We start from the raw sequence: 22,834 nt of genomic DNA, 5'->3' as shown, positions 1-22,834 counted from the left end.
AAGTCTTGAAAATCTCTGAAGATGGAGACTGGGCAGCCATCTCTGGGCAACCTGTGTCTCAGTCTATAACATCGACATGTTACAGGGTGACCACCTCTTCTTTCAACTCATGCCAGTTGTCTTTCATCCTTTTGCCCTGCACCATCTCATGATCTTCCTGGGGGCTTCTGTAAGGTCCACTCCCTGATCGAAGGTATCTCTTAACAGGCTTAACAAGTCCAGCTGCCCCAGTTTCTCCTCACAGGGCCGGTGCTCCAGCTCTGCCATCTCAGTGGCTTTCCCTGGATTTGATCCAGTTTATTGATGTCTCGTACTGGGGAGCGCAAGGCTGGATGCAGGATCTAGATGTGGTCTAACAAGTACTGGATGGAGGTGGATAATGACTCTCCTCGACCTCTGGCTCTGCCCTTGTTCATTCAGCCCACGCTGCTGTTGGCCATTGTTACTGCCAGGGCTCACGGCAGGCCCATGTCCCTCCATGCCCACCAGGACCCCCAGGGCCATTCCCAGCAGCTGGTCCCAGCCCATACCAGAACAGGGGCGGCTCCTTCCCAGAACAGGGGCCTGAGAGCACCATCAGGCCCTGATTCCCCACCCCCTCAGGGCTCCCCCAACTCTCCCTGCCCATGGCTCATGACACCATTTCAGCCCAGCCTGAGGCCATCAGTCCCTGCCCCGCAGATGGCATGGGTCATTGAGACCATCTCTTCTCTGTCCTCCTTGCTGAGTCTGGCCTTGTCTGCAGGCTGACAACCCCAGGACAGGCAGCTATCCCACAGCTGTGCCTGACCCCGATTCCCCTCACAGGGACTGAACCTCATCTGCAGATTGATGTCCCTGCCTGACCTCAGCCCTGCCCTGTCCCCTGCAACACCACACAGGTTTTCTCTCACCTGTTGAGAGTATCACACATGGTATGTCAGTGGAGATCTGTGGCTATCTCAGCTGAGGGAATTGAAGAGACTCAAGACAAAAGCAAGGAGGAAACCAGACTTGATAATTGCCCCTCCAAGGAACCTGTTTTTCATGGTCTGTATGCACAGAGACTTGAAGTTCATGTTATTCAAAACCAGGCAGAATTCATTTGTGCTCTCATTGCTTTGCATATGAAAATCCAAGCTTGCCCAGAATCTTGATTTAATTCTCCTACAGCCTTGTAAGCCCTCCCATCTATTCATACCTTGAAATACTTCCTAGTAGCAGCAAATTGTAAAAATGATAAAACAACCTTAGGAGACAAATCATTGGAGTTTTACCCTCTTTACTTGTATCCCAGCATTTTAAATCTATGAAATTACTTTGTTGTTACATTTCCTAGAGGGTACTGTGAGCTCTTTTTCCCCCTTGTGAAGTATCACAGCACCGCTGAGGGCCACCAGAAGCATCTCAACCACAGCCCTCAGGAGCCCCTGGGCTTGGGTGCGTGTCTGAGTCTCCTCCCGGGGACAGAGGGTGAGCCCAGTGACAGGGAACCAGGTGTCAGTCCAGGCGTCCTAACAGGGTCCCTGCTCTGTCCTTCACTTAAAATACAATTGCTATGGCAAATCCTAAGAACAGTGAGGAATTTTAAATTATGTCAGGGTTTGGGGGCTTTTTCCTTTTACAGCAGTCTCTGTACATCAGCTGACACAAGGCAGTAACAATAAGCTGTAGAGAAAGACGATTTTTTCATCTTTAAACTCCAGGCCAGCTGTTCAGCTGCCGGCTGAGCTGCATCCTGAACCACAGGTAACGTGTTATTTGACGGGGGGCGACACACTCTGGGCCATCTGCTCTTCAGCGCGTCCCGCAAAGCGCCCACGGGCAGGGCACAAACACCTCTCGGGACAGGCACCGCAGAGCAGCGGCTCCGAGCCCGCTCCCCGCTCCCGCAGCGGCTCTGCTGTATTCTCCGCGGCTCTGGGGAAGCTCACAGCTCGAACCCGCTCCCGAGCCCCGCGGGCAAGGCGCGGTGCGGCGCACACGGGCCGGGCCGGGCTGGGCTGGGGCAGCCTCCCAGCCCCCGAGCTCCCTGCGGACACCGCGGGACGGCCCGGAGGGGGAGCAGGGCAACGACGAAAGGCGGCGCCGAATTCAGCCGCCCGAGGACAGCCCGGCCCGCCCCTGACTCCCTCCGGCTCCACCCGGCCCCGGCCCCGGCCCTGTTGGGCCGCCCCGCGGGGCGGGGAGCGGGCGGGGGCCGCGCAGGGCCGGAGGAGGGCCCGGACCCCGCTCCGAGCGGGCGCTGTGGGGGCGATGGGGGCCGGCGGGGCGATGGGGACCCGCGGGCTGCCGCCGCTGCCGCCGCTGCTGCTGCTGCTGCTGGGCGCCGCGGGGCCGCTGCTGCGGCCGGCGGAGTCGGCGGAGCCGGCGGATCCCGTCAGCGCCGAGCGGAGCCTGGCGTGGGGCCCCGGGCTGGACGCGCGGCTCACCGTGCCCGTGCGGCACTTCTACATCCAGGCGGTCAGCGCGGCCGGACGCAACTTCTCCCGCTCCCCGCCAGGTACCCTTCGTGTGCTCCGGGCGGGCAGGGGCGCCAGGGACACCCTGCCCCGGGCTGCGCTTTCGCCGCAGAACGTGGCTGGAGGTGCCCACCCGTCCCCCTCTTCCCCTCCTCCTTGCTTCCTTCCTTCCTTTCCCCGTTCCGTGCCATCGCTGTTCCCGGGCTGCCCCCGCGCCCGGCCCGCACCGCCCGGGACTCGCGGGATGGCAAGGGAAGCACATGGTCAGACCCTCCTTTCTTCTGGGGCTGCCAGTGCCTCCTCTGCTCTCACAGGAGTCTGCTCTAAACAGTGTGGAATTTACAGCAAAGAACCAGTAAATTCGGAAAGAACTCCTGGAGGTAGTGGACGTGAAATCCCAGTACACAGCTGGGAAGTGGTAATTATTTTTAATGCCGCACACACACCAGTTGCTTAAAATTTCTGTCTCGGCGAGCAGAGCCCTCTGGGCGCTGTTATCCTACTGCTGCCCCGTTAAGGAGTAATTTTCATTTGTTGTTTACTCAGCACAAGCACAAGCCATTCCAGGACACTTCCCCTGAGGGTGGGAATTGGGTTTGTTCTTGCGGGCCAGTGGTATGATGCTAGTCAGCATGCTTGCTCCTGCAAACTGCACACACTCTACATTAATAGTTTAAATTCAGAATAAAAATTGCTTTTGTGTCACAGATTCCGTAATGGAGATAGCCCTAGAGGAAATCCTGTGTTGCTAATCAACATAGGGTAGAAGCTACTTAATTTCCTGTGTATCATTTACTGTTCACAGCGATGGTATTGAGAAGGCAGCTACCAAGTATGCTCGGCCTCTTCATGTCTTGTTTGTTAGAAAGCTGCTGCCTGCAGAATTAAAGAGTACACATACATTATACAGGGTATGTCTTCAGTCTGACAGAGGTGTGGATGCTTCACATATTGCCGGTCTGGACTTTCTCCATCTGCTGTTGCAGCTTGGTGCTAGATGTCAGCGCAGTTTTGTAATTGCAGTCCGGAATGCCACTGCACGCTCACTGCCTGTGCAGTGGAGGCTGATAGCAGCGGCACAGGGAGAGCCTTGGGCTCAAACAACAGCTGGCTAAAGGTGAAAAGGTGTGAAGTTCAGTTGGATTCTCGTGCTAGTGTAAGTCCTCCAAGATAAACTGGTAGGACATGGGTACTGAGAACCTAGACTTGATCGCCGTGTGTTGGTATATTAATAAATTCAGTGTCACAAGGAAGTTTCCAAGTCCCAATGCCATCTGGCATGGAGTGATCTTCATTCATCCCATGAGCTGCTGTGGCCTCCAGTCAAAGACAGAGCCTGCGTGCTGCCAGCAGGGAAGAGCTGTTGCCTCGGCCTGTGCTAACTGCTGTCCCACACCAAGAATTGTTTATGATATACATACTCTGTTAACAAATAATAATAATATTGCCAAGGATCCTTAAAAAAATGAGTGGTATACTTGATTGTATTCCAGTGCATGAGCATTGGTTAAAGTATTCATAGGGACCCTGGCTATAAACTTCCTGTAACATGTCATTAAGAATTACAATCAATATTTATTCAGACACCACTTCCCAATATAAACTAAATACATTTCAAAATATACCTTTTGAGATAGCAAAAATCCACATTATCACCTCCATTGCAAAACAGGAACACTGTCATCAGAGCAGCAGAGCTACGGTTAAGGCATCACATTTATGAAATTTGTCCAAATTACTGGTTTTTGTGTGCATTAGCAATGCAGTCAAATGGGCCAGGACTTACTGGGATCCATTATAAAACCTGTATAACATAATTAGTAGATTTTAAATCCAGATTTGGGAATGTCACAAATGGATTTAAATGGTTTTAAATGCATTTTTCTGAATGTCCAGTCTGTTCACCAGAATTGATACGCACCATTGCACATTACACTGGAATTTCAACCCAGAGGCTGTAACTGTTTGACCTGCCTTTGTAGGAAAATGTCAAATGATGCAGAAGTCATTCTTTCCCTGAAAATCATTTCAAAGATTAAGAAAATCTCTGCTGAAAATACAGAGGTTTATTTTAGTGTAAACTGTACAGACCATTTTCTTTGAATACTTGGATATGCCTTATCCTTCTGTTCTGCTAGGTATTATCCTAGGTTTAACAACTGCCAACCATGTCTTTATATACTATTGACCATGATAAAATCAGCTGTTAACTGTTGTTCAGATGATCTACATACTCTGCTAACAAATATTTTTCAAGGCTTTTTTTTGGTTCACTATGGTCCTGGGCTTTTGTGATGGCCACACACAAGACCTGTTTGTTAGTGAATATGTGCTCTTGCATCCGACTCTCAGAAAGTATAGGCTAATAGTTGTGTGTCTCTTTAGTGACTCTGTCAATTTTGTGATTTCCATCTGTGAAAGTAACCAGCAACAATTTCAGTAAAACAGTTGAATCAAAAAAATCTTCTTTTCAGATCTTTTCTCTTCAGCATACATGCCAGAAATAGGGTGGCTAGGTTTTTTTTTATTCTTCTCTAGCAATTTGCCTAAATCAGTATCTTGTTACCTTTTCCCTCTCCCTCCATTTCATCACTTATTCTTCCGTGCATGGCATTTGTCCTCTTTTGCAAGCTGCACAGAAGAAAAAAAAATGCATAAAGCAGGTGTCATTACCTTGATTTCTTAAAGTATCCCATTTTGACTGTGTCTATGTTTTAGTCTCTCTTCAGTACTGGGAAATTATTTTGTACCTTAAATGCTGTCCCAGACATATTTTCAGGGTAACAGAGAAGTACTAGCAGTGCTGATTCAACAAGGACACATTTTGCTTTTATAATTCCTTTGGATTGAGAGAAACAAAAAACATGAGTGAAAGTACCATGGTAACTTCCTCCAAATAAAAAAATAAAAATCAGCAAGAAGCTGTTATGATTAAGTATGCAGTAGAAGCCTTGGCCCCGTTACACAATGAATGTTGTAAATTACAAACAAGAAGTCTGCTGCCTCAAACGAATTATTTGTACTAACGTAAAATGCTCAATCTCAGTTTTCTTCCCCTTGACTTTCAGTGGAGTTAGCTTCTTCCCAGGGAGCTTTGTTATCAATCACTTCCCTTATCAAATGATTCCTATGTCTGAAGTGCCACCAACTAAATCTAACATGTCCTTTGGGTGGATCAAGGGCTCCTCATGTCTAGAGCAGGATGTTCATAACCAGCAGGGAAAAAGACCCGTGTAGTTATTTCCTGTAGGTGAGGACAAGGATATAAAATTCAGTAATATTTGTCTTGTGATTTTTCAATATTCACTCATTTTTATGACAACTGAAAACTTACTTTTCTTCAGTGGGAAATCACTATGCCCAGTAAAAATGTTGTTTAATAAAATGGGTACAGGGATACAAAGACATGATACCAACAGGAAGCTGTTTTCTTTGTGAACCTCATGACATGCTCTGGATTTGAATATTTCTTCCAAATAATGCTAGGTGATAATCAAAGGGAGAGGGTACTTGGTTAGAGTCAGCTACTTTGAAGCAAGTTGAGAATAGTGGTTGTGACTTGCAGTCACAACTTTAGGGGCAGAGATGTTCATTCCTTCGGGAGAGTAATTTAATCTGAATATTCTTGCACTGTATTTGACTTGAATCCAATTTCAAGATCCAGTGCTCTAAGGAAGACATGATTGATCATTAAAAGACTGGTACTTACCACAACAGTGCATTTATCTGTGGATGCAAAGTATAGAGTCAACTGTGACATCTCAGTCATTTAGTGCTGTTGGGACATAGTCAGATTTTAGTAACATCCTGATTTTATCTGGATTTTTTCAGTTCCATTTTTTTTGTATACTACTTGGTGGTAGCAGTCATTGTATTTGTTTGGTTCACAATGCTTAGACTGTCACACTTCATGAATAATTTGTCCCTCTCTTCTTTTTATTAATAAAGTTGACAATGACCACTTGTGATAGAATTAAAGAATATAACAGATTTATGTTTATTCATACTCATATTGTCCATAAATTATTCCATATCTTAGTGCATTAATGATGAAACCCTGGTGATCTTGAAGCACAGGTCAGACAGATGTCCAGGGAACATCTCTGCTATCATTCTCTTATCCCTGCTTTTCAGTAGCTGGGACTTTAAATGTGCAAGCCAGTCAGCAACAACACAAAGCTGAACAATTTCTGTGTGACCCCTGCATGCTGCAGCTGCCCTTCCACAAGCTGGCAAGTATTCTTTTCTCCTGTTACTTTAACTTGGTTTCCTGTCTTTCTTACTCTAGAGGAAATTATTGTTCCTCAGAGCACTAACTTGAAAACTTAAAACCTAATCTTAGCTTGAAAATACTGTTAGCCTTTCCTTCTGTCTTGTAATCAAATATTTGACTTTTTGTCTACACCTGCAGGTTTTCCATTTAGAGGTGTGCAATGACTAAAAATATTTGATAGGATGATATTTCATCACTGGAAACTAGTTTTACCACCTTGGTATAATTAAAAAATTGTAGTGAAAATTAAATTCCGTCTTAATTCACTGGAGTTTGCTTCTTACCTTTATTTACTAGATGTGATTCTAATAGCTTAAAGTGATTTTGTCTGGTTTTATTTTTCTCTTGCCAGGGAGAACACAGTTTAAAGTGGTAATTAAAGCACTCTCTCCAAAAGAAGTCACCAGAATTTACACCCCTTGGCCTTTGGATAGAAATGATGGTACATTCCTCATGCGGTATCGGATGTATGGAAGTGTCACAAAAGGCTTAAAAATTGAGATTCTTTATGGTGATCAGCATGTGGCTCAATCACCTTATATTTTGAAAGGTAAGGGTATTTTTAGATACAATGTAATGTGTCAAAGTTCTGAATTAGGATATATTTGAAACTACAACACCTGGGCTGTGGTAGCTGTGGACAGCTCAAACAGTTCTGAATCCACCATGTGCTTTGCAGGTTCATGGAAACTGAGCTTCATTTAGCAGAGTAATTTCACCCTGATAACACAGAGTCTTGTATTTCTGAAAAGAGAAGAATGTTGCTGTTTTCTCAGCAATTTCTTCAAAATTCCAGAAACTATAGGAAGGATTTCCCTGGAAAACTGTGGAAAACATGGTATAAAAAAATGCCAAGCCACTGTAATGTATAGATTATGTGTGCTGTAGAATCACAAATACAGACTCTGGGTGCTTTGTTTTCCACAGGACCAGTTTATCATGAATACTGTGACTGCCCTGAGGAAGACCCTGAGGTGTGGCAGGACATGATGTCCTGTCCATCCCAAGAACCTCAGATTACACAAGACTTCATTTCGTTTCCCACCATCGACCTGCAGCGAATGCTTAAGGAAATCCCAGCAAAGTTCAGCCCCACCAGAGGTGCTCTTGTTCATTACACTGTTCTTGATAATCACATCTACCGGCGCTCCTTAGGGAAGTACACAGACTTCAAAATGTTCTCGGATGAAATGCTCCTGTCCCTGGCTAGGAAGGTACGGGTTTGCATCTTGTCAGACTATTAGGGCGGTATCACGGAATCACAGAGTGGTTGGGGTGGGAAGGACCTCTGGAGAACATCTAGTCCAAATCCCCTGCCAAAGCAGGTTCACCCAGAACGGGTTGCACAGAATCACCTCTGGGGTGGGTTTTGGATATCCACAGCCCACTGTCTGGGCAGTCTGTTCCATGGCTCCATCATCCTCACAGTAAGGAAGTTTGCCCTTATATTCAGATGGCACTTCCTGTGTTTAAGTATATGCCTGTTTCCCCTTCTCCTGTCACTGAGCACCATTGGAAGGAGTCTGGCCCCACCCTCTTGACACCTGCCCTTAAGATATTTGTAAGCATTGATAAGATCCCCTCTCTTGTCCACGCTAAACATATTTGAATGTGGCAGTACTGCAGTTGATGTATCTTCAGATGTATAATTCCTGAAGTAGGACTTCACATTCATTTTTCCATCAAGACAACAGTGTGGTAGGAGTAATGTGTAGAGGCTGGCCCTGACAGTTATGAAAATGCTTGGAAAGCTCCAAGGGCTGAGGCCTAACTTTGATCTGTTTTGAGGCCTCTGGGTGTTCCTTTCATACTCACTTGCAGGGCAGAAGCTTGGAATTTCCTGCATTAGGCACAGCTAAATCTGTGAACTATCCTGTAGGTGCACTGAGTCTGGGTGACATGAGAGAACTGAGGAATAGATGTAAGAGTGACAAACAGCCTCTCTGTGTTATTATCCTTTCTTGGGTACCCATTTAGGTTCGCCTTCCTGACGTGGAGTTTTACCTCAATGTTGGAGACTGGCCAGTTGAGCATCGCAAAGCTAATGACACCCCTGGCCCTGTACCTGTCATCTCCTGGTGTGGCTCTGTGGATTCCAGAGATATCATCCTGCCTACCTATGATGTAACCCACTCGACTCTGGAAACCCTGCGGGGAGTCACCAATGATCTCCTTTCCATTCAGGGAAATACAGGTGAATTAGAGACTGGATTTAAAAAGAATTGGTGATTTCCATCGAAAAAGCAAGTTGCATTCAAACAATGTGTTAAAGTCTTCAATTCAAAGTGCCTTAGCACATCTCTGAATACAAAAAGCTAATCTTTACAGATTGCAAACCCTTTTCAACACTGCCTCTAAGCAGGTGTATCATTTAGAACTAAAATTTAAGAAGTCCAGTTTGCAATAAATGTGAATTTTACATTAAAAGTATCCAGAAGATACCTGCTGTGACCTGGCAAAGGAAAACGAAATGTAATTAAAGGTCTTTCTCCTCAATAGAGGGCTCAAATATGTTTCTTCTAATCAAATAGTAACCCTTTCCCTGACTGTGTTGTGGCCCAGTGTTCTGTTTATAAAAAATTAATTTGCATCCTGAAAGAAGTAAGCTGCTATTATGCTGCAGCCTCTTTCAAATGAGAAAACATTGTCTATGTGAAAAAATACCTCAGAGTGAGATCTCCTGAATTGCTTTTCTGGCTTTGAAAGAAGAACCAGCTTTACTGACAGGTGTCTTCCTCCCCCTCAGAAAATTAAAGAATACTTAGGGATCAAACAAATGGCATAAGCAATAGCTAAGGAGTAAAACTGGAGTGGAAAGTTGTGGGGTTTTTTTATTTCATTTTTTAATTGGTTCTCAGTTCCTCTGTTCTTTATTAGCTTTTAAATTAAATATTTCAGTTAAATGATCAGGTAGAGGCATTGTGTGTTTACTCATTTAGTACAGCTGCTTTTCCAATTAGAAGACAGTAAGAAACTACTCCATTTAGTAGGTCCTTTAGGGAAACTTTCAGCAGAATGGTGAGGAAGGGCATAGTTAATGTTTTTAAAAGCAGGCAGTAAGCAGAGATTAAGTCTTTCAGACTCTTGCTAAGTGTTTAGAGGACACAACATAGCCATTTATTTTCTTTTTTAAGGCATCATTAAGTGGTTCTTCAAGGACCTAGCTAAATTGCTGGGTAGCAGAAGTGGATTTTACGAAAGAAATTTGGTTATTGTGTCAGGCTTTATGGATGGAGAATTGCTTTAATTATTAGTATTTTCCTTACATATTTTATTATAACCCTTATGTAGCTTTCAAGATAGTTGAAGTTAATGAAATACACAATTCTTGAGTAGAAAAACATTCTCTGATTTTCCATTTAGGAGTTTCTCATCCCAAAATTCAAACCAGAATTGGGAGTTTAACCCTGATTAATAAGTGATTAATAAGTGGTTATGAGTAACCATGCCTGTCCTACCGTGTCTCCAAGTGTAATCCCACTGTCAGACCAAGTTCCTTATTTGCACTGAACAGATCCTGAACATTTCACTGCTGTTTGCTTTTGCCTTCTCACTCCCTGCTCATAGGCCCCTCCTGGGAAAACAAAACTGAGCGGGCTTTATTCAGAGGGCGAGACAGCCGAGAGGAACGTCTTCATCTTGTCAAGTTATCCAAGGAAAATCCAGAGCTACTAGATGCTGGGATAACTGGATATTTCTTCTTCAGAGAAAAAGAAAAAGAGCTGGGGAAGGCTCAGCTGATGGGCTTCTTTGACTTCTTTAAGGTAGTAATCAAATTACCGTTTTGGATTAGTTTTGCTGTCAGGTTCTTACCAGCTGAAAAAACAAGGCTTGCTTTTGTTAGTTCTTTTCAGTAAACAAAACAGTTGTGCTGCTGTGGGAGCACAGGTCCATGCAGGGTAGATAAACCACCTGCAGTCAGTGTTCTAGTGTGACACACTTGTAAAGAAAACCAAGGAAGACCTTTAGAGAGACATCTTGGCTTATTTTTTTTTAATAGATTCAGAAATCGGATTTCTCACCATCAGGGTTTCTTTTATTTGGGGTAAATATGAAAACAATGGACACAACTTACATCCATTGCAAGTACACTATGGATGTCAGAAATTCTTTGTTGTAACAAATTAGAAAAACAGGTGAGTGTTTTTGTTGTACTTTAACATATAAATTCTACTGCAAGAGAGATATGAAAAATAAAGGGGACAGAGTCCTGTATAAAGCCATTATAATATATAGCAATTGAAATTCTGTTCTGATGATCAATATTTCAGAAATGTAGTAACAGCCAAGAACATCTGTCAAAGCAGTACATTCAGGGTTACTTTTAGTATAATGTTCCAGCTTACTTTATGTAATAATACATTTCAGATTATTCTACATAATAATGTTAAGTCAGAATAAATTTACTCTGTTTGAATTGAAGTATAGTTTTATTTCCTTCTCTGCTGTAGCCCTTTCCCTATCCCAGGACACTTCTATAGGATACCCATCAGGCAGTTCATGTGACACAGAGGTTCTTGACTGTCAGCCTCATGTTGAAAAATCCTTTTTCCATTCTGTTATTTGGAACACCATGAAACTACACGTGCTTAATGCTAAAACGAATTTGAAGATGAAAATTAATAAATATAATTACTTCTTCCCTGTTAAAATAATAATTTATATAGTCAGTGTTCCCATTCTAATACAAAACATTTCACCTTTTTTTCCTCTCTCCTCACACTAGTATAAATACCAAGTGAATGTAGATGGCACTGTAGCTGCTTATAGGTTTCCATACCTCTTGCTGGGTGACAGCCTGGTATTGAAGCAAGATTCCCAGTACTATGAACACTTTTATATTGGATTAAAACCTTGGAAGCATTATGTTCCAGTTAAAAGAAACTTAGAGGACTTGATAGAGAAAATAAAATGGGCTAAGGTAAGTTACATTATTGATTCAGGTTCAAAGTGATAAACAAACACGAACAATTTCTCTTAATTGTTTCTTTTGTATTTACAGATATATATTTTACATGAACTCTATTGAGATCCTGGAATAAAAGAAGTACATTTTGTTGTTAGTATAAAATGGGAAGGCCTTATTTGAAGTAACCGTCTCTATTTAGGGCAACACTTAAGTGTTCATTTTAGGTATGGGCAGAAGAGTTCATGAGTCAGACCCTTAGTATACTGACTAAGGTAATTGTGAAAGAAACAACCAGGTTCCTAGATACTATTTAATTAATGCTATAGCTTTTTTAGGCCCTGACTAGAGCAGAAGTTACTGCATCTTCTGTTTGAATGTACAGAAAATTGCTGCTCTCTGTAACATGCTCAGAGGCTGGGATCCTGTAAGCAAAAGGATAAAAACTGTGACTTAAAGCACAAATGGTGTTTTCAATCAAAGTGCTGTTAAGGTTAAAAAGACACAGGAGGAGTTTCTCTTCTGAGAGTACTGTAGTTCAGCTTAAGGAATCAGAGGAGAATACTAAAAGCTTTGAAACACAGACCTAAAAAGCTTGAGAATAAGTACATGAATTCATGCAGTTATTTTTAAAAAGAAGACATTGAATTCCATTGCATTGGACTGGACAACAGCTGTGGTTTTGTCCTCTGTAAAACTAAGTAGATCTGGGAGATACCAGATTTGAAGAGGCTTGTGGCTTGGACAAAATGGTGGAGCAGTAATCAACTGAGTTTTCAAAATCGTACATTTAGTTATGGAAGTTGTTATTGATAACCCTAAGGTAGTGACAATAAAAGCAATGCAGTTTTTTAAACAAATCTGCAGTTTTAATCATGTCTTTGCAATCTACCAGTAAGTGCAGTTAAAGTTGCAGATTTGAATAGCCTGTTTAATAAAATCTGTAATGCTAGTGAGGCTTTGAGTAACTCACTGATTACTCTGTTATTCATTTGTATCATCTGAATTTTCCAGGAAAATGATGAGGAAGCAAGAAAAATTGCTAAAGAAGGACAACTAATGGCAAGAGAATTACTTCAGCCTCACAGGTTTTACTGCTACTATTATAAAGTGCTCCAGGTGGGTACAATAGATAACTTTATTACTCTTCTCCCAGCTGCTACTGCTACCGATGCTACAGATTTCATATTTGGTCCTTACTTAGGTCAACAGCAGATATGGTACATATTATTCACAGGAGATCAGTGTGGGGAGCTTTGCTAAACCCTGCTTTTACAGAATCAGTAATATTTTTTTGTGCCCCAGTCAGCCCTGTTTTCATTGTCACTTGGTATTTGTTTTCCAGTAGATCTCTTAGGAAATAATCTGTATATCCAGTTTTCTTTCTTTTTCCCTTCATACTTCTCACACTTACATCTTGAGCTACTCTAATACAAAACAATGAATAATGGAAAATAAGTTCCAGAAGTGTGACTAGTAGAGTGTAGGGTAGAGAGTGTAGTGTAGTAGAGTGTAGGCCCAGTAGTCATTTCTTCCTTAGAAAACGCAAATCTCTAGTGAAAGTAGTTTCTCCTCTCTGAAAGTGTGGATTTCCTTTCCTGTACTGCTGTGCAGTTAGATGTCAGCTACACCAGCCACAGGTTAACACAGAGTTTGGAACTGTTCAGTGTACAAAAATGCCATTTTTATGCATTATCTGCATAAAGTGATAAGGCACAAATGATGACAATATTCAAGTTACCATAATAATAGGCAGAAACATGAAAGGAGGTTTTTCAGAGGCAATGCAGCCTATTAGTAGGTGTGTTATGAAGACACCTTGTGCAGAGGTTGTAAACAATGACATAAGGAGCCTGGATAAAGGTAGGCTTCTGAGTGGAAGGGAGGAGGAAAAATCTGCTTCATGAATTATATGTTGGTGCCTACAGCATTCTTAAATGTTGTTTACATATTTCAGAAATATGCCGAACGCCAAGCCAGCAAACCTGAAATACGGGATGGAATGGAACTTGTACCTCAGCCTGACGACAGGGACTCGGTGTGCAGTTGCCACAGGAAAAAGCCTTTAAGGGAAGATCTGTAACTGTACTGGATGGAGAAAATGACCCACTTAAAATGCAAGAATAGGAATTAAGCTGTGAAATCTAAGACTCTAATGCAGTTGCAGACATTCTTAGTTATGTATTCTTCTTGTATTTTCATACCCTTTTTCACGCTAGTTCTGATCTGCAGTGTTGGTTCTCACAGTTTTGGCTCTATGACCACCACCAGACAGTGGGGAATGTCTGGGGGATTTGTTTGATGTACTGCATCAGCAGGAAGAAGAGCACAGAGCTGCTCGTGTTCCAGATGGGACCTGTTTACCAAAGGTTTATGAGGAACTAGTCACCACAGAAGATCTTGCCATGAGTCAGTGCAAGTTATTCTAAAGGAGCATTTGTGACACATTGAAACAGTGTTATGATTTCCTCATAAAGTTTACCTCAGTGTTAGATTGTTTCTTGTATACAAAACAATTTTTGAACTAGACAAAGAAAATGAGTATTTGTGATTTACAGATATCAGATCTGGTCATGCTTCCCGATTATTTTGTGGTCTGTGACAGGTAACAGACAATGTGATATAACACTCATCAATTTTAGAGGAAAATGGAGAGGAAGGGGAGAGATTAGAAAAATATGTTTATAAGCATCATGGCTGTGAATCACCAGAATTAAATGCTGCTTTAAACAGACTCTGTAGCTAGCACAATCACAGTGCTTTGGGTGCCAAGTCACCATTCTGAAGACCTGTTCCCTGCCAGTGGCTGTCTGTGAATGTAGGCACAGATCCACAAAAGGACTTGGGAATTTCAGGCCGTGGGAAACACTGGTGTCTTAGTTCAACAATACCATCTACAGTATTCTAGATTATGTGAAATCTGAAATTCGTTACCAGAGTTTTAGACCACCTAGGTTTACCTGTTGTGTAATAGTTGGGGGTTAGAGTCCACATAAAGCAATTGGGAATCTGGTGGTCCTCCTTGGTTTAATTCAAAGCCATTTTTTCCAGAGGGTGCCTTAGCTCCAGACTGGACAAGAGGTTTTCAGGTCTTGTGCTGAAGTTCACATGCACCCATGAAGTTAGCAATGTGAAATTCACAAGGGCAGAAGGATCTGGTCATACCTTTTGGATAAAGTCTGCCTTTGGATGGGGCAGAAGAAAAATCCTAGTCCTGGATGCAGTTCTGAATACCTGTGTTCATTTTTGCCCACTTCAAAATGCATAAATAGTCCTGGCAGGAGACACCAATACCAAGACTGGTGCTCACAAGCACCCATTTCTGTGTTTCCATCTTGGCTAATTCAGCCTGCCTGAGCAGCTCCTGATTCACTACAGTCAGATAAAGCTTTCATGGATACCAAATTTTTCCTACGCTAAAAAGAATGGAGATGTCTTCAGACAGTAGACTTGTCTGATTTGGTGCATAAAATTCAGTGCTCTACATGTCATGCAGGCTTCTTTCTTGATTCTGTGCTGCAAATTACATAAAATTTCTGCATTAGAACAGGAGGAAAGGCAGTATGCTAAATATGGAAAGAACTGTGGCTTTCTTGAGAGCTCAGTGCAACTGTCCATCAGTCATTTATTAAATTATGCCAGTTAAGAAAAGAACCTGTATCATGTGTCTGTACCCATAATCCTCTTTGTTCTGGTGCTAACACTCATATTTATAGTGGTTGTATTTTTATTTAGCATGAAAATCACTCCCAGAACTTCAGGCTATAAATACATGTTTAACTCACCTGACATAAAATTTTCTACATCAAAGTTCAGGAAGAACAGGGTTCCATTGCTGAAGCTGACATTTAAAGACTGAGTGTTAGTTTAAAGACTTTGTTCTATGTGTACTGTCATTTTTACTGCATTACATGATCTTATTTTGGGAAATTACTCATTATGCCATGTGCTTTTTATGTTCACCAATGTTTATGGAGGTGGTGTGCTCAGCAAAGGCAAGTAAACGTAAAAGATGTTTGAACAACAAAGTTTTCCACATATTTCAAATCAGTAGTCCAAAAGTGACTCATTTATATTTTTTGAAGAATAGGGAGAGAATAGGGGGAGTCATGATAGATACTTCATGGTTCTTTGGAAATATCTATGTAGGAAAACTTGCCTAGCTTGAAACAGAAGTGTCTCAAACTGAAGGAAAAATCAGATAAAATTTATATTATGAATTAAATAAATGTGAATATTTTATCCCTCCTTTCTTCCCTCATAAAAAGAGAAAGTAACTATTCTTAATTCTTCTCTGCCAGAAAAATCCTTGCTTTTGTAATAAGTGTCATTTCAAAGCAAATACTAGTTTGTCAACAGAGTGCCTTACAGATGCTTTTACAGCTTACAGGCAAGAAATATCCTGAAAAATATGACTGCATTGATCTTCTTGTTGTAATTAAAAAATAGTAGAGATGGTGGAACTTTTACTACAAGTCCACAGCAATTTGAGAAAATGTGGTTCAGTTTATAACTATAGCTCTTCGTTACCAAAAGAAGGTAAGGCAAAGTCTCTCTTCTTTCCATTGGTGTTACTATATGCAATTTAAAATGTATTGAAGAACAATCATGACATTTTCCCCACCAGGGCAGAAAAATATGTCAGATCTATTTGAGTTTGATGAGAGGATGATACCCATCAGCCTGGTGTGTTACAGGAAATGCTAAATATTGAGGAAAACCTGGTTTTGCAAGTGAAGTGTATTACATACATTAAGTAGATTTTTTAAGTGGCGTAGACTGGACTTTGTATTATTCCGTGGTAATTCTTGAACAGCGACTCTTGAAAAATCTCTTGTTGGTGGTAATTTTGGAAAACTGTTACCGTACCACAGTACTAAATTTTGCTGTAGTGATTTCAGTTTTTAACTAGAGAGTAAAACCTGTCCTATTTTTGTTAGGGATTTACCAGTGATGACAGAGGTAGGTTTATTTGTTTGAAATAGTATGTCCTAAAGCCCGGGGCTAATGTCTTCAAACACAGGAGTCTGCAGAGAAGGGGTTTGACTTCCATAAATGTTGGGAAGGCAGAGCCTTTACCTAAGGTTCTTTATTTTCATATTTCTTCAACTTTAACATAGCTTCATATAGTGAACACTGCTTTTATATTATGTCATATGTATGTCCTAATATATTTAGGCACCTCCATTTGGAAATACCCAACCTCACTGTTGTCTTGAAATGAGAACTAGTAAATCCTGATCTGTTGAACATAAAGGAGATACAGTTATGTATTTTAGACTGTATTTTTTTACATTTACCTCAAGATCACAAATATACTGGTTTCGTGACAGAATTGTGCCAGGCCTGCCTTGTAGATCCATGATTAAAAAACCCTATAATCAGAGCTTGTCTGATGGAATGTTAGATTCAGGCATCCATGCTGGGAAGCATACGCCCGACATTTATTTCATTACAAAGTAAATTATTTAGTTAGGGAGGAGAGCTGACAAGCAAAACATACATCACCTGTTGCAGCACGTCGGAGAAGCTTGCAAAGAAACTATAATAGGGAAAAGAAGCATTATATAAACCTATGATATTATCAGCTCCTTTAGCACTGCAGTTCTGCAAAAATTTTGTCTGTAAGGGGGCTGATGAAGTGCAAGATTTTATATTAATATATTATTTAAGTTCACAGGATTTAATGGCTAGAATCTTCTTGTCCGAGAAGTTTAATAGCATTTTAATGAGGCTATATGACTACTAATGCTTGAGTATTGAGTACAATGCTGCTGTGTTCATAGTTGTTCATAGGAAAATCTATACTGCAGTTATGGTACTAGTTTTGGATTTTGTTGTGAGAATAAGGGGACAAGGATTATTTGCATGTTTGTTTGAAGTAATTTTAAACATCTGTAGCACTTCCTTAATTGAGTCCCATCATGTGAGCAGTGATGAGCAGGAGGTGTGCTAGCAGGAGTGTGGCCAGCAGGTCAAGGCAGCTGCTGCTTCCCTCCTGCCTGGCAGTTGTGAGGCTGCAGCTGGAGTCCCATATTCAGCCTTGGACTCCTCGGTTCCAGAAATACCTTGACACCCAACATGGACCACAAGGGTGATAAAGGCAGTGGGGCACACGGTGTGTGAGGGCAAGCTGAGAGAGCAGGGTTAGGTCAGCCTTGGAAAGAGAAGGCTTCTCAGAGGGACACAGCAGAAGTCCTAACAACAGACTGCATCATGGGAAATTCCAATTAGATAAGGGAAAAAGAATCCTAAACTGCTATCCCCAGGAGATGAAGGTTGGTCTGTGTGACCTCCAGATGTTCATTGTTCTGTGAACTACATTTCAGTCACTCAACAAGCATTAGTCACGTAGCAGAAGGATGAGCTCAGCTCTTGAGTGTCTCCAAGAGGCAACATAGCCTTTCTGTGCTGACACTTCTGACAATATTCATGGTTAGGTCTCCTTTGGTAATACTGACAAAGTTTTGCACCTATTTTTTGTGTTGGCTTGTAAGGCTATAAAGTTATATATTAATGTTAATTATACTTTTATAATATTAATATGTATAATACAATAATTTACCTTACTAATATACATTTTCACAATATATCCTAGTCATGCAGTACATGGAAGATTTGACAGAAGTGAGATACATTAAATTGGCATTACAGGCCTGGACTGAAAGTATGAGACCTGCTCTTTGAAGAAGCTGAGTATCTCCTTTACAGGTATGAGACAATTGCAAAATGTTGTGAATGCAGTTATGAACTGAATATGTGAATCAAAGTCATTGATTTTAAGTAGTCAATGAGACTATTAATGTATTTATAAGTTATACATATGCTTAAATCCCAGCATGCTCTCTAGACCACTGGTGAATGAGCAGGACATATTCCCATCTTGCTCCCAACACTAAAACCATTATTCAGGATCCATCTGTACCACAGATTGGCAGTACAGTGTGGAGAGACTCAAGACAGCTCAGCAGAATGCCAGAAGGGCCCACCCATACAGGACATGTGAAACATGATAACCCTCCTGCTGAAAACCCACAAAGTACATTATCCTGTCTGAAAGACAATCAGTACAAGTTGTACTTGTGAGACCTTAACTTCCCCTGTAGCTTATGTGAATCAAAGAGGTTGTTCACCATTGGCAGATGCTTTTGCCTATCTTTGGGTCAACAGTAGCCATACTTGCAGCTATTCTTTGTCTACCAAAACGCCCAGTCAAGCTGTTTCACCACTCCAGCTGCAGAGATCTGTCATCTCATGACTGATACCCACGATAAACCAAAATGGTTGCTACCACGTTAATAACCTGCAGGTCCAACACCTGATTGCATCTTGCATGTTACTCTCACTAAATTTTTCACTGTTGCAACAGAAAGATATTTGAGTATCTTATTAACTTTAACATGGAAATCTGTTCTCAGTGTGAAAATAGTTTAGAATGAAAACTGGGTTTGCTTCCAAGCGGTGGTTTTTTTTGCTCAGGGCCATCAGCTTTTACCTCAGGAAGAAGGTAATTTTGTCAGCACAATTCATTTCATTTCATGAATGAAAAAAAGAAACATTATTATCCCAAACCAAACAAAAACCACTCTGCTGGTAAAAGTTGTTACTCTTTTTAAAAAAAGATGCCTCTTACGGATATGTTGGTATAATCTTTATAGTGAAGGCAAGACATGCACCAAACTTAATAAACAAAATAAATTTGAAGGAATATTTCAGGAACAGTCTGTCCTGTATTACTATGCACTGATAGTGATCTCCAAGATTAGATAATTCAAAACAGTGAAAATAAGAGCCTGGATTATAGAGTAAGATTTTATTTGCTAAAACATAAGATACAGAAGAATCAAGAAGACATTATACCTCTGACATAAGCACTCAAACAAAATCCTGTAGTGAAAAGATTCAACTAATTCTGCCAAATGTCCTTAAGTTTATTTAGGCTTTTTGGCAAGATGAGTTAATTAGAAAATGTCAGGAATGTATGTTACTGATAGAAGCTGCATCTCTGCCAATAAATTCTGGTTTCTTCTGCCTTAGGAACAAAGGTACTTTAAATGTGGACTAACCCTCACTGACAAATTCCAGCATGCCTTTTCACACTACAACCGATCCATATTATTTAGACTTTGGTATTTCCTCTAATCCCCGAAAGATTTATTTGTGTCCGTAAGGTAACCAACAGTCACGCTGAACCCAAACTTCCTGTAACTGAACCTAAAATATAGGTGTGAATTTTAATACCTGGTTTGTAGTAAATTAACTTTTAACTCTTTAAAAAACCCAAGCATTTAAAGGTGATAGAGATCACATAGATTATGACTGTCTAACAGTTGTAAATATTTGGCAATACTTAAATGCAGGTACTACATAGATAAGATGCAGAATAATTCCCAGTATTTCTTGTGAAATAGTTTCCAAATTCTGATTACCTCTGGGACAGTAAATTTCCCTGTGATAAAATGGTGTCTCAAATTAAAATATTACCAAAGATCCAGAAAAACTGACTTTTTCCTGAATATTAATAATACTATATGTATAGTGAATTGTTCACTGGAATCGTTAAAGGCTATTGCTATTTATCTTTTTGTGATATAGATATAGATATAGATATAGATATAGATATAGATATAGATATAGATATAGATATAGATATAGATATAGATATAGATATAGATATAGATATAGATATAGATATAGATATAGATATAGATATAGATATAGATATAGATATAGATATAGATATAGATATAGATATAGATATTTCCCTCATTGCAGTTCCATTCCAGTCACAGAAACACACTATCAATTGGATCTTTTATTTCAACATGGGGAGAGACATGGGAAAATTGGCTTTTCCCTGTAAAATTTGAACCAATCAACTCAGAACATGCAGTATGTTCACTTAAGATGCCAATTTGAATGAGGTCTCCTCTAGGTCTCATCTACCATCATATGCCTGTCCTATGAATCTAATGAAATAAAATGTTCAGGAAGTCTTTCATGAACACACAGCTCTGAGTACCACAAACTCAAGCATTTACTTGAATTTGGTGATGATTGAACTACCCTCACATGCAGTAGATGTTTTCTCCATTCCAATCCCAAGTCAGTATTACTCCAAAGCCAAACAATTCTCCTACTCAGAAGTCACCACCTTCGACCTTCTCAAGCAGCTGTGGTCCACTGTCAAATACGTTTGCTATATTTAACATCCAGTTACACCCTACCTTGATGACACGCAGTAATGCCTAATTGTTGTCAAACTGGATCTGTTAAGTAGGTTACTAGGTGCAGTTGTCACCAGTTCCTTGATGGATTATCTTATTAAGGAGGCCTTTAAAAAGTCACTTTTGATGGGGAATACAAATTGTGTTCACACAGAAAGGCTGGACTCTGGTCCCATTAGAGTAAACAGCGTTGGATTTTTCCTGAGTGCATTCAGATTTGTAACAATAGATAATGTCTTGAAAGTTACCTGATCCAACAAAAACATTAGGGAAAAGCACCTACTGTTCATAGACAAATGAAAAATTAGCTTGCTTATCTGTAAGGTTAAGACACAGGACATCTAAATCTACCTAAGCAGATTCTTATTTATGAGAACTTGATAGCCTAACAATTTGTCCCCTCTATCAATTCCCTTGAACCACTCCATCATTTGTCAAGACTAGCTAAAACCCTAAAGCAAATAAGAAATTATATGCATAACTGGCAAGGCTATGGAGATGAAATTTAGTTCCTTGTCAGTTAGATTTATTTCTCATGGTTACAGCATCAAGTAAAATTTTAACAACCTCTGCCCAGATATGAAGAGCCCAATGAATGTGGATGCTTGTCTTGGGTTATGTAACCAAAAAAAGTGTATTCTATTTTATCTGTTGAAAACAGTTGGGGAGATTTTTTTTTTCTTTATCTCTTGTAACTCCAGGAGGTAGGAGGGTGGATGCCTTCTGCTAACAGACCATCTGTTAAAACCAGGTGGGGCAGTGTTTCTTATCTCTTTCATCTCTTTCATCAAGATATCCTCTGGGGAGGATATCCTCTGGGGAGGATATCTTCTGTTAATGGGCCATTAGGGCTCACCAGTGACATAACACATTGCATCATCCCATTGTGAGATGCTCCACCCAGTGGGGAGGAGCCAACCATTCCCTACCCAGGTAATATCGTAGACCCAGGAACACCAAGTATCTGGTTTTCCACTAGATTCCTGAAGGAAGACTGTACCCATCTCGCCATCGCTGGGCCGATCTTGCCATAATGGACCCTTTTCTACAGGATCATCTCTACAACAAAAACCCCATCCGTTTCTCCAGGAGGATTTATCTGGACTGCTTCCAACACCCTGACCAAGAGGGTGTAAGGTCATATTCCTGACAATTATTTCAGGGTTTCTAGGATTTTTGTTTGTTTGTTTGCTTGGTTTTTTTGTACTACTACATTTGTATGTTTCATATTCCTAGTAAAGAACTGTTATTCCTATTCCCAAATCTTTGCTTTAAAAGCCCTCAATTGCAAAATTATTTTAATTTGGAGGGGAGAGGGGTTTACATTCTCCATTCCAAGGGAAACTCCAGTTTTCCCTAGCAGACACCTGTCTTTCCAAACCAAGACAATGATAAACTGTCATTTTCAGGGCAACAGAGGCAACATCAACACCCACTGAACTCATTAAATTGGCCCTTTAAACTTGCATCATATCCAATTGCAGTCTCCTACTTGTTTCTGAAAACAAAATGGTCTGTTCCTGAAAAACCTTAGTTCTATAGAAAAAGAGAAAATGTGATACTGATATCCTAAGTAACCCAATTTAATAAGTAATAAAACCCCTCAGACATTTTCTGGGGCTTCTCACTTGAAATGGTCTGGCCTTTACTTCAAAACTGTGTTAATTAACCATATTATAAATTTTGGACTTCTTGAAGTGAATCACTGTGCTACATTATGCCAAGTTAATAAATGGTTAAAATTTTCCATACTCATCAATTGCATGGAAAATAAATATTTTCTGAATAAATAAATATATTCCGATAGTGCTCAAGGACTTAAAAGTAGTTGCCTGAAAAGAAGACAGAATAAAACTAAGCTAAGGCTCTCTTTCACAAAAAATACTATATACTGAGTTGAATCTAAACCTATGAAGTTTCTCCTCTTCCCCTTCTTGAAAAAAGTTATCAATTCATGAAGGATCAGTAGTTCACTAATTGCTGAGAC

General features: G+C 40.7%; 1 protein-coding gene across 4 annotated transcripts; it reads left to right on the top strand.

The window, feature by feature from the left end:
• The first annotated feature begins 2,160 nt into the window (after positions 1 to 2,160).
• Positions 2,161 to 22,110, top strand: POGLUT3 (protein O-glucosyltransferase 3). Of its 4 annotated transcripts, XM_063394596.1 has the most exons (10): positions 2,163 to 2,482; positions 7,067 to 7,264; positions 7,642 to 7,928; positions 8,692 to 8,908; positions 10,282 to 10,478; positions 11,441 to 11,635; positions 12,635 to 12,739; positions 13,578 to 16,159; positions 18,219 to 18,331; positions 21,827 to 22,110. In XM_063394596.1, exons 1-8 carry the CDS (start codon positions 2,236 to 2,238, stop codon positions 13,701 to 13,703), a joined length of 1,572 nt encoding a protein of 523 aa, XP_063250666.1. In that variant the 5' UTR covers positions 2,163 to 2,235; the 3' UTR covers positions 13,704 to 16,159; positions 18,219 to 18,331; positions 21,827 to 22,110. The 4 variants fall into 4 exon arrangements, with proteins under 4 accessions (XP_063250667.1, XP_063250666.1, XP_063250665.1 ...); XM_063394595.1 differs by having other exon boundaries at positions 13,578 to 18,331; XM_063394599.1 differs by lacking the exon at positions 2,163 to 2,482 and adding an exon at positions 6,549 to 6,673 and having other exon boundaries at positions 13,578 to 18,331.
• Positions 22,111 to 22,834: the final 724 nt, after the last annotated feature.

Source organism: Prinia subflava, chromosome 3 (assembly GCF_021018805.1).
Source record: "Prinia subflava isolate CZ2003 ecotype Zambia chromosome 3, Cam_Psub_1.2, whole genome shotgun sequence".
NCBI classification, from domain to species: Eukaryota; Metazoa; Chordata; class Aves; order Passeriformes; family Cisticolidae; genus Prinia; species Prinia subflava.
This window is presented reverse-complemented; position numbering and strand designations above follow the sequence as displayed.